At 45.6% G+C, this 12,500-nt stretch overlaps 1 protein-coding gene across 1 annotated transcript in view; it reads left to right on the forward strand.

The window, feature by feature from the left end:
• The window catches only part of LOC121699753 (protein bicaudal C homolog 1-like), a 79,836-nt gene that overhangs the window by 50,211 nt on the left and 17,125 nt on the right, over nt 1-12,500 (forward strand). The window contains exons 7-11 of the mRNA XM_042082131.1: nt 4,168-4,356; nt 6,891-7,142; nt 9,114-9,245; nt 10,235-10,466; nt 11,702-11,860. Coding sequence (XP_041938065.1) covers nt 4,168-4,356; nt 6,891-7,142; nt 9,114-9,245; nt 10,235-10,466; nt 11,702-11,860 — 964 coding nt within the window. The remainder of the gene's footprint in view (nt 1-4,167; nt 4,357-6,890; nt 7,143-9,113; nt 9,246-10,234; nt 10,467-11,701; nt 11,861-12,500) is intronic.

Below are 12,500 nucleotides of genomic sequence, written 5' to 3' on the forward strand. Positions count from 1 at the left end.
AATGATGGAGTTGACATTCCCTTAGAAAGTCACGAGGCTTTGTTTTGAGAAGAGCAGTGTCTTGAAAATGAGGGATTCCCCTCTAAAGAGGACACAGGCTTTGGTGGTAGCCACATGAAGGACAATTCACTTTCTTTCTTCTTTTTCTTTTTTATTTTCTTTTTGTCTCTCTTTCCTCTCTTTCTTTCCTTCTTTCTTTCTTCTGTTTTTATACTTAACTTCTTAATCACTTATTTCCCTCCTTTATTCTTACTTTTGTTGTACTTTTCATTCCTTGTTTTATATATTTATTCTTCCTTTCTCTACTTCTTTCTCTTCTCTTTCATTCATCTTCTCTTTGTTTGTTCTCTTTGTTTTTCATCCATCATAAGTCTGCCGTTGCTCTTGTTCTCCACTTCATTCTCTCTCTCTCTCTCTCCCTCTGTCGATCTCTCGTGACTACTGCTGGAAATTCCACTCCCAACCGCTCATTTCCATTTTCCCCCCTCTTTTTTTTTTACTTTCCTTTTTTGGCAGTGAAGAAAATCTCCTGACTCCTTTCCTGCTGCCAAGTGGCTTCAGTAAGCAGAGCCTGAGACGTAAACCAGTTCAGGTTAACCAGCGCAAACCTGCTGGACGGCAGCACACGCTGCCACTCTTCTCATCGATGTCTGTGGAGTTTATCCTGATGGGAAACAATGGCCCTTAGAAGGGCCTCTTAACAAAGAGAAAGGACATTCACCCAAAGGATAGAGGCTAGAATCGTGAAAATGTAGAAAAAATGAATATCAGGTCTAGTATGTCAGTACACTACAACTGTGTGGCTATTCACTTTTTGTATATAGACTTGGCCTCGACACAGGTCTCTCTTGAGCTTAACTCCAATCCATCTTACCGCCAGCATGGTTCCAGCATTGTCAATACTATATAACAAAAAAGAATGATATGAAGTTATTGGAAAAATACCTTCATATACTGCAGTGGAATCTTTGGAAAAGGGTTCTTTTGCTTATAGAGAACCTTTCATTGGGGAATTCCCATAGATATAAATGAAAGAACACTCATGTGTTCTGGCAAAGAACCTAAGAGTTGCACCAGCTCCAGTCATCTGTTGTGACTCAGCACAGCCCAGTGAGGGTCCTCTGTCTGTCTGTGTGTGTGTGTTCCGTGGGAAAGCTCTGAGCTCATTTCCTGGGCATCACCAGTGCTGAGCGTTAGTTTAACATTGCACTAACACTTAGTCATGTTTACATCACCTTTATATTGAGTCACTTTTGACCAAAGACCTTACGTTATTGTATAGTCATTCATATTTGTACGGCACTGAATATGTGTGGAGTCTGGGTATTGAATCTGGGACCTTGACGGTGCTCCACAGTTGTGCTACTACATATACATACAGTATACAATAGACACACAGGTCCTCTGTGCTATGGCCTACAGCTGAGGTCTCCAAACCTGTGTGGAGAACTTTCCTGGAGATGATGACAACAGATTAAGATCTGTTTTCTATTAAAGGCTTAGCTGATTTATGATACTAAATTGAAAATGTTCAAAACAGGGAATGGATGTTGGGGAGGGGGGGGAAGAGACATTTTCTCTTCTCGTTTTCAAAGGGAGACCCGCCATGAAAAGTGTCAGAACCACTGGGTAACAGGAACACACGCAGGTTATTTGTGTTCTTTACCTAGTGGAAGACACACACAGGTTCTTTGTGTTGTTTAGTTAGTGGAACACATGCAGGTTCTCCATGCCGTTGAACTAGAAAAAACACACACAGGCTGTCTGTGCTGTTTAGATGGAGGGACACACACTATTTCTCTGCACTGTTTACATAGAGGAACACATACTATTTCTCTGCACTGTTTACATAGAGGAACACATACTATTTCTCTGTGCTGTTTGGACTGTAGCGTTTACGGGATGCTTTGCCGGTCCAGGCTGAGGGAAGGCCAGGACACCGGCTCTGGGTTAATGCCCATGTGATGCCTGAGTGAGATTAGGCGGTTTTAAAAATTAGCCTTGCATTCTACTGCTCGCATGCTTCTTTAGCCACAGCAGTTTCCTCTCCAGGGCAGGCTTGTGCAAAATTCCAGAATTGAATTGAAACTGGCTCTTAAATTTCAATTCAATTCTTGAATTTCACTTGCATTTCAATTGAGGTAGCAAACAGGAAACAGAATTGCAATTCGAAATGTGCACAACCCTGCTCCAGGGCTAAAACCACTCTGGTGGCAAGAGTCAAAGCCTGTGTACACATACACACACACAGACACACACACACACACACACTCTGAGCTAGCTTCGTGTTAATGTGTTTGTCTGAGCAAACCCTTGGGAGGGTGTTGTACGAAACACAAAATGATTATTGATTCAAGCTGGGTCATAGCAAGGTTCAGACGTCTGGCTCTCGGTGCACTTTCAGCGAAAACGAATCTTGTATCTCGACACATTAACGCCTGCCCCGCCTAACGGGTTTATTAATAAAACATCATCATATAATGCCTAAAGTGCAATTCTTAGCCGCCCAGCCGGCCCAGTGGGAAGGTCAGACTATATTTAAACCTGGACAGTGAGATGGAGTAGCACAGAAAATAAAAACGGAGAGGAAGAATGGAAAAAAGAAAACTAATACACCGGCGAGATGAATGATTGGAATTCCCAGCCTTCAGGCACAGCGGGCCTGACTGACTGGCCCATTTCCTGTTTCTTGACCAATGAAAGCCTCCTATTTGGTCCCAAGAAGGAGGTGCCTCTTTTCCGACCACATCTGAAAGGACTGGGGCGGGGGGGTGGTGGGGGTTAGCCGTCTTTCATTTCTCTCTCTCTCTCTTTCTCTCTCTCTCTCTCTCTCTCGCTCTCTCTCTTTCTGAGTAAAATGCGAACGTAAGCATGGGCCTCCCAACATGTGGGACTGATCAGGAGGGCATTTTTCAAGGGCTGGGCTGCTCCAACTGTTTACAGTCTGGGTGCTGGTGGAGGGATGTTGGAAGAGACGTTGGCGAAATGGTTGATGAAACGTTGATGAAACGTTGATGCTGTTTTGTACGGCTTTTTGTTGATGATGATGATGCTGATGCTGATTTGGTGTTTGTTCTGTGAAAGTCTGTGTTTGTGACGTTGTTGCAGCCGACCGCACAAATATTTAGAGCTCATCTAAATGTCTCTAGTGTAAGCACAACAACTGACAGAAAGAATCACTGAACAAATCGGTTTGCTCTCTTTAAATCTCTTTCTTACACGTTTCTGTAATCAAGGACGCGTATCTCAAATTTCTTCTTGAAACGAAAGGAAAATCATTCTAACTCTTACTGTTGGTCTTACTGATTATTTAATTTTCAGTAACACATAATAAACACTACATTTGAGAAGAACAGCATGTTTCCAATGGTGTGTTATTTGTCTGACACTGGTAGATTTCTTTTTGCAAAACAAGTATCATTCTAATATGCTAAATATTATGTATTATCTGAAATAATACATAATACATGTTGTTCTTATTTTTTTCTGATTCTTTAATTTATTTTTATTCTACAGTGGCTTGCTTTTTCAAATGGATCCCTTCAAAAGATGAATTTCATCCTTAAGTAGAGATGAAAAAGAATTTGTGGTTGGACTTAAGATGAGCCAGCTTGGCCAGATCACCATCCCTTTCAGCGCGTTCTCTCTCACTCCTTCTCCAAAAGGCTTGGACTTAGTCCTGTTCCATTGCCTTTGATCCAGCCTCCGGAGTAAACCACAGTCTCTCCCTAAAGCTCATGATGTATTGCAGTGTAGGCTACAAGCCTATTTGCTTACAGCAGCTGCCTAACCACTACCAGCCCCCTCTTTGTGGACGCCACTTGGTATTTAGGGCCGTGCACACCAGGAATGATAATTATAAAGATAACTGTAACAATGAAAGTCTCTCCTTGTGTTGATGAATGTGCTGTCTCGATTCTGATTGGCTGTCAGCTTTTTATCATTCTCATAATCACTCTGAAAGTGATCCCTAGTGATATCGTTATTGTTATAGTTTATGTGTGGACGTTGTCATTCAAATCAGCTACAGCAATAGTTTTTTGCCGTTATTGTTATAGTTATGATTCTTGGAATGAATGGCCCTTTTGTGTCAGTCGACATCTGAGCAGCTCTGCCCAATCCTGACTCCTTGATTGACAGTGGTTATCCCCGCCCTTTCTCCTGCAGGAGCTGCTCCCATTGGTTCTGATGTTTGAGCTGCCGGTGATGGTGCAGATGAACCCGGACCCCAGCTCTCCGGCCATCCAGCACATCGCTCAGACCTACAGCATCTCAGTCAGCTTCAAGCAGAGGTCGCGCCTGTATGGAACCACGGGGGTCGTCAGAGGGTCACAGAACAATGCCGCCGCTGTGAAGGTGGGGGTCACACACACTCACAACACGCACACACACACGCAGGCATACATGCAACTGAGTTAGCACCTGCATTTGATCATGTAAACGTCTGCTCCTAATGCATGTGTCTGGGGATACTCCTGCAAATAGACCCTAGAAGACAGGCAGAGGACTATTATTGGGATCTACCCGTGATCTTGATACTTACTTAGATTCAGTTCATAGAAACACACTTCATCTATCTCTCTCTCTCTCACACACACACACACACACACACACACACACACACACTTTCGCTAATACATCTACACTCTCTGTGGAGCAGTGTTTCCACCAAACAGTCTTCAGCACAAAGCCAGAGGGAGCCTGACTGAAATCAGAAACATTGGGCCAACTTGTCAGTACAGATCTGTTGTGACATGAGGTGATATTATCTGATGTAACATGGGGTCACAGTACATAGCATGAGATTACATACATAAATTACATACATGTGTGTGTGCAGTATGTACTGTGTACTCTCATGTACACATCCTCATATGTGTTGTGTGTGTATGCACACGTTCACATGCCCTCTTATACAAACGTCTCTCTCTCTCTTCTCTCTCTCACACACACACACACACACACACACACACACACACACACACACACACACACACACACACACTCACATACATACAGTACATACATACATAGTAATAACCTCCCTCACACACACAAATCTAAAACACACACACTGGATATGAGGATGAGGAAATCGAACCCAAAGTCCTCTCCATCCTATAGGGCCAGCTCAGCAAGGCCACTCTTGAGTGCTTCTGTGGAGATTTGTGTGTGGGGTAAGAGAGTGGGGGAGTTAACCCCAACAACACACAACACACACACACACACACACACACACACACACACACACACACATACACAGTCCCCACACAAGCACACACACACACACACACACTCACACACACACACACACACACACACACATACACACACACACACACACACACACACACACACACACACACAGTCGCCCACACAAGCGCATTTCTTCCTGTCTCTCACACACTCAAAAGTAGAACTTCTGCTGTCTGCACCACCACCACAGCACGCACACACACACACACACACACACACACACACACACACACACACACACACACACACACTCTCTCACACACACACGCACACACTGACATACTGTACAGTGCACAGAAGCACACAGCACACAGCCTGCCTTCCCCTGCCCGCTCCACCACCCCATGTGCGAGCACTGCCCCGATCCCCAACTTCCCCTGCTGGCCTTGACTGCTGTCACGCTGGCTTTGCAGAGGGTGTGTGTGTGTGTGTGTGTGTGTGTGTGTGTGTGTGTGTGTGTGGTGCTTTTGCGGAGGCCGGAGGGTGAAGGGGGGAGACCCAGAGCTGGAGCCGGCTGTGGGCTGTGGGTATGAGAGGTATGCGCTGAGCGCAGGGCCCTCTGTGGGACCCGGCCAAAACCACAACTGGGCAGAGACGGAGAGGGAGTGATGAGAGAGAGAGAGAGAGAGAGAAAGGGAGACAGAGAGAAGGAAAGATAGAAGGATACATGAGAGAGAGAAAGATGAGTGAGGCAGGAAAAGAAAGAAGGGTGGGGAGAACGGCAGAGCCCCAAGACTAACGTGAAGAGTGTGAGCGCCCTGCCTCACCTGGGGAACTACAGTCCTGAGTAATCATATAAAAACACTCACCTGGGGAAGTACAGTCCTGAGTAATCATATAAAAACACTCACCTGGGGAACTACAGTCCTGAGTAATCATATAAAAACACTCACCTGGGGAACTACAGTCCTGAGTAATCATATAAAAACACTCACCTGGGGAAGTACAGTCCTGAGTAATCATATAAAAACACTCACCTGGGGAAGTACAGTCCTGAGTAATCATATAAAAACACTCACCTGGGGAAGTACAGTCCTGAGTAATCATATAAAATCACTGGGTGTTAGACGACTAAAGGGCTGACTGACAGAAAGGTGTTCTATTTAGACAGGATGTTTCCATTTGCCTTACAGGTGATGTGTGTCTGGGGAGAGACAGATGTGAGGAATGGCAGCACTGTGTGTGTGTGTGTGTGTGTGTGTGTGTGTGTGTGTGTGTGCGTGTGTGTGTGTGTGTGTGTGTGTGTGTGTGTGTGTGTGTGTGTGTGTGTGTGTGTGTGTGTTACACTGTCATCATCATCCTCATTTTCCTAATTCCTTTCTTTTGTATAGGAGTACAGCATTGAGTTCCTTTGTGCTTTGCGTTTCTCTCCCTCTGTAAAGGGGTATTGCAGTGATGTGTGTGCGTGTGTGTGCGTGTGTGTGATCTTCATCCTCCTCCCCTGTAGTGTGGTACTGCTGTATGTATCCTTTAATACACCTTCCATCTCTTCCTCTTCCTCATCACATACATTGTGTGTGTGTGTGTGTGTGTGCCTCCTCCTCAGCAGAGTGTCACAGCAGTGCTGTGTATCTCTGTGTGTCTGTATCCTGTACGTCACACACCTTCATCCTCCTCCTTCTCTTCCTCTGCAGCGTGGCACGGCGGTGCTGCTGGAGCACCTGGCGGGCAGCCTGGCCAGCGCCATCACGGTCAGCACGCAGCTGGACATCGCCCCCCAGCACCACCTGTTCATGATGGGCCGCAACGGCGCCAACCTCAAGCACGTGGTGCAGCGTAGCGGCGCCCAGGTGCACTTCCCCGACCCGGGCAGCCTGCAGAAGAAGTCCACGGTCTACGTGCAGGGCACCATCGACGCCGTGTGCCTGGCACGCCAGTACCTCATGGTGAGAGACACCCGCCTCGGCGCCTGCATTTAGTAGCTATCTTCTTTAGCTCTTCTTTAGCTCTTCTCTAGCTCTTCTTTAGCTCTTCTTCTTTAGCTCTTCTTTAGCTCTTCTCTAGCTCTTCTTTAGCTCTTCTTTAGCTCTTCTTCTTTAGCTCTTCTTTAGCTCTTCTTCTTTAGCTCTTCTCTAGCTCTTCTTCTTTAGCTCTTCTTTAGCTCTTCTTTAGCTCTTCTCTAGCTCCTCTTCTTTAGCTCTTCTTTAGCTCTTCTTCTTTAGCTCTTCTCTAGCTCTACTTCTCTAGCTCTTCTTCTTTAGCTCTTCTTTAGCTCTTCTTCTTTAGCTCTTCTTCTTCTTGTCTTTTGTTTTTCCCTCTGTCATCCTGTCTTCCCAACCTTCACCTCCTCTCTCTTCATCTCTCCCCCTCTGTCATCCTGTCTTCCCAACCTTCACCTCCTCTCTCTTCATCTCTCCCCCTCTGTCATCCTGTCTTCCCAACCTTCACCTCCTCTCTTCATCTCTCCCCCTCTGTCATCCTGTCTTCCCAACCTTCACCTCCTCTCTTCATCTCTCCCCCTCGCCGGTCGGTCTACTCTTTGTTTCTCCCTGAAGCTGCACCGTTATAAAAGTGAGGTCACTCAGCTTCAGGGAGGAGAGGAGGACCTTCTCTCTTCCTCTCTTCTCCTCTCCTCCTTCTCTTCTCCTTCTCCTCTCCTCTCCTCCTCTCCTCTCCTCTCCTCTGCTCTCCTGCATTCCTCCCTACAGCCATAATAAGACAGAGCCACTCAGTGCTGCTGCTTGTGCTTGGTGGTCCTCTCCTCTCCTCTTCACAGACCATGGCTTTCTGCCAACACGAGCGGCCCACGGAATTAAGGACTGGACATGGGAGACAGACAGAGAGACAGACAGAGCGAGAGAGAGAGAGAGAGAGAGGAGACAGCAAGAGAGAGAGAGAGAGGAGAGAAAGATAAATAGAATAAACACTGATCGTCGTCTGGAACACACAAGTGGAGAACATTCCCCCCATGCTGTTGGAAAACAAAGTAATTATGATGTGGAGATCGCTATCCTTCCCACAGTTATGTGGCCCTCAATAAAAGAGAGAGAGAGAGAGAGAGAGCAAAGGATGAAAAGAGGGTTAAAGATAGAGAAAGTTGTACTGTAAGAGAGAGAAAGAAGCAGAAAAAGAGAGTGAAAGCCAGTGATAGAAGGAGAAGGAGAAGGAGATGGCCCCTCTCCACCGTCCCCCTACACAGTTGGCATTGTGAGGGCCGCAGTCCTGACCACACGTTCACCACAGGAATAATCTGAAGGCAAATTTCTACACAGTTGCTGGCTGAAGAGAGATGGGCTCCATTCAGCAGCATGAGAGGCCGTGCTGCCAGAAGGCTTTGGACTGCACTCACCGGCTCCATTAAGGGCCACCTCTCAGAAGTGGGCAAGGCGGTTGCCGTCGCGACGCCTCGGCGATCATCTCGGCCATGCCGGGCGTTCTCCGCATTTCAGGATGGGATCCTGGCCCAAAAGGCCCCGTGCAAGGCAGACCACCATGAGAACTGAAACTAGGGGAACCAGAGCTAGGGGAATGAAAACGATTCAGAGATGTCTTAGATCCATGCGTCCCAGAGCACCTTGTGTTTTCCAGTACTCTCCAGTAATTCTCCATCAACTGAGTACAAGATTTGCTTTGTTTTCATTTTATCGTGCACTTCAAAAAATAAAAACATTCCTTCATTAGCAAACCAACAGTGTGCATAAATAGTGATATAGTGATGTACCACAGGTCTGTTGGACCACTATCTTCTGACAGGTTTTCTTCAACCATCTCAACATGTTATTCTTCAGTACACAAACATATGCAGGGTTACTGTGTAGAAAAACAATGTTAGTAAGGTATTACAAACTCTGTGTGTGTGTGTGTGTGTGTGTGTGTGTGTGTGTGTGTGTGTGTGTGTGTGTGTGTATGCACTGCAGGGTTGTCTGCCACTAGTGTTGATGTTTGACATTAAAGAGGACATCGATGTGGACCCACAGTTCATCACCTCTCTCATGGAGCAGTTGGACGTGTTCATCAGTGTTAAGCCCAAACCCAAACAGCCCAGCAAGGTGACAGAGACACACCCACACACACACACACACACACACACACACACACACACACACACACACACACACCAATACATACAAAACATGCAAGTATGCAAACAGCCTTACACACACTGTATATACACGCATGCACACACACACACACACACACACACAGACACACAGAGTCCTTCGGTCTGCTATAGGACAGAGCCTGTGGATTAATGTGCTCTCAGCACCCTACACAAAGATATTCAGATCCAGACATTACATTGCACACACACACACACACACACTTCTACAGACTTCTCAGGTCTTATACATGGCAGATCCTGGTTGCGTGTGGATTTATTTGCGGTCAGTAAACCCGGTCGGAAACACACACAGCGCACATTCGCACAAGGCCGAAGGCATGCTGGGAAACTAGTCCGTTATTTCATAAAACAACAGGCCTGTAATCTTACAGGCGCTGACATAAATCTACATGCCCGGACTGGTAATCGATCTGTCCTGGTGGGCTGCCATTCTTTGCCTTGGCACCCCAGGCTCTTATTTTGAAGTAATTGTACTAGCAAGGTAATCGTCGACGCTTCCTGTTGATTGCCCACCGTGTTTTTGACAGGGGGATAAGTGTGCTTTTAGGGCACGCCCTGTAATTCCAGATATTAATATGTGCTTAAGAGTGTGTGTGTGTGTGTGCGTGTGTTTCACTGTTTCTCATAAACTGAGAGTCATATAGCTCTGTATATCCTATAAGTGCTGTTTAAAAATGTGCTTGGCATGAGGCACCCTCTAGTGGGTTGGATTAGTGTGCACTGTACAGGTGACATTTTTTAGGGGTCAAACTGAAAAATGTATGTTGAAGTTCATCAATTTAAGACAGTGTGTGTGAGTGTGTGTGCGTGCGTGTGTGTGTGTGTGTGTGTGTGTGTGTGTGTGTGTGTGCATATATGTGTGTGTAAGAGCATGCAACACATTCCTAAATCATGTCTCTCCTCTCCCCTCCTCAGTCTGTCATTGTGAAGAGTGTGGAGCGCAACGCTCTTAACATGTACGAGGCCCGGCGCTTCCTGCTGGGCCTGGACACCAGCGGAGTTGCCCCCTCCTCCACCTCCTCCTCCCCCCCCTCCATCAGCAGCTGCTGCAGCCCCTCCAGCAGCCCCTCGGCTCCCCACACCCTCAGCTGCACCACGGTGGGGCTGGACATCCTGGCCTCGGCCGGACTGGGCCTCACCAGCCTGGGTAAGACCTGTGTCCAGCTCATGATCTGCTTCACTGGACTATCTTATGTGTGTGTGTGTGTGTGTGTGTGTGTGTGTGTGTGTGTGACAACAGGTTCACTTACTTACTCAGAGTTACGGTAACCTACCCAGATTTTTTCATTGAGGCAGATCAAAGCGATTTGTAGTTGTATAGTTGTTTCTGTGTTAAAAACTCTTCAAGTGTTGACTGAGGCTGAATTTGAGTCGGGCCCACAGTCATTTCCCGATCCCAGCCACAGCCAAACTCTTTCCCACTCAGTTCCTGTCTCCCTAGACAGTAATGAAAACCCCAAATGACAAACTAAACATTTGAACATGTCTAGCATATTAGTTGTAAATTATCATGTGAAAAGGAGATATGACAAATTAATCTACCAAGAATTTATCTTTTCCAAAGTAATAGTATAATGAGTTACTCAGAAAGGTCTAGGTTTATGGAAGGGTTGTTGAAGGTTTGTGGAAGACCTCGTGCCATTGAGTTCAATTTATTTAAGAGACAGTACTGAGGAGAGAGGCGGCATCCTGTGCTCTTTGGCATTTTGTGAGACTACTTTTGTGAAAGGAATATTTTCAATTTTCTCTTCAATAGCGGCTTAGGAATTTTGGCAAGCCTCTTTAGTCAGCTTAAACACTCTGCAGTAACGTTGAGCCATTGTGCTCTTCTCCATTATAATTCCGACGTGAGCCAGGATTTATTTTCTTATTAAACTGTGTGGTTTTCAATAAAGGGATTACTTTTTTGAGATTGCCCATGATCCTTTGCTTGGGGAGAGATATCCTACGTCCCATGCTCCTTTGCACTCTTTAGGATCACCCTTAGAGATATCATATGTTCCTGTTTCTGTAAAGAATGTCCAGCAATTATTTGCCTTTCTTATTAGAGATCTCCTCCTACTCTTTGGGGTTACTTGTTTTTTTCTGATGGATATCCCATCAGCCTATCAATTTCCCATGGTCCTTTGCAGCCTGTAGTGTTTTTCTGTTTCATACGGTTATGGTCTTTTTCAGAAGAACATCCCATCAGTCTATTCTCTCCCTGCAATCTTCTGTGCTCATTTGCAGTCTTTATTGGGTGTCCCATGATCCTTTGGTCTCCTATGAAATGGCGAACTAAGAATCGCTCAGCTCTCTAACAGCTATCCCATGATCCTTAGCTCTCTAACAGCTATCCCATGATCCTAAGCTCTCTAACAGCTATCCGATGCTCTTCTGCAGGTCTGCTGGGCCCCTCAGCAGCCTCCATGGCGAGCTCAGCCACCAACTCTCTCCTGAACGCCCTCAACAGCTCCATCAGTCCCCTGCACACTCCCAACTCCTCCGCCCCCAGCCCCACACTCTGGTCCAGCTCGCTGAGCAGCCCCTCCAGTAACACAGGTACAAACACACACTTAGTTTATTAAGCGTTTCTCATGTGTTAAGATTTGTATATTATAGTATTTGTTTATTTTCATTAGGCTATTGATTAAATTGACATTGCTAGTCTCCTTAATGTAATCTAACCCACTTTTAACTTTTAAAATTGTTTACTGTTAAATTGAACTATTGTATCTGTTGTTATTTGTATGTCGCTTTGGACAAAAGCGCCTGCCAAATCCCATAACCGTAACCAAACCACACTCTTATGTCTTATGTTAAGTGCTGAAGCACCCTGTGGAAGGTTCACACACATTGACATTTTTTGTGTGATGGGGATCTACCTGTGTATATGTTTGAATGTTTGTGTGTTTATGTGTTTGGTAAATATGTGTTTGAAATATTTGCGTATGTACAGTAAGGGTATGTGTGTATTGTGGGGTGTAATGATGACACTAAATCCATGGTGTGGTTCATACGTCGATTTTTGTTTTTGGGGGGGGTGGGGGGATAAGATTATTGTTTTTTTATTTTTATATATTTTTTATTAAATCAGTTATAATCTTAAAAGTAGTTACTCAGTAGTACACTCAGATGGTACAACAGATGTCAAGTTATATTTGTCTTTACTTACTAACTTCCTCTAGAAAATTCAAGCGTA

Source organism: Alosa sapidissima, chromosome 24 (assembly GCF_018492685.1).
Source record: "Alosa sapidissima isolate fAloSap1 chromosome 24, fAloSap1.pri, whole genome shotgun sequence".
NCBI classification, from domain to species: Eukaryota; Metazoa; Chordata; class Actinopteri; order Clupeiformes; family Clupeidae; genus Alosa; species Alosa sapidissima.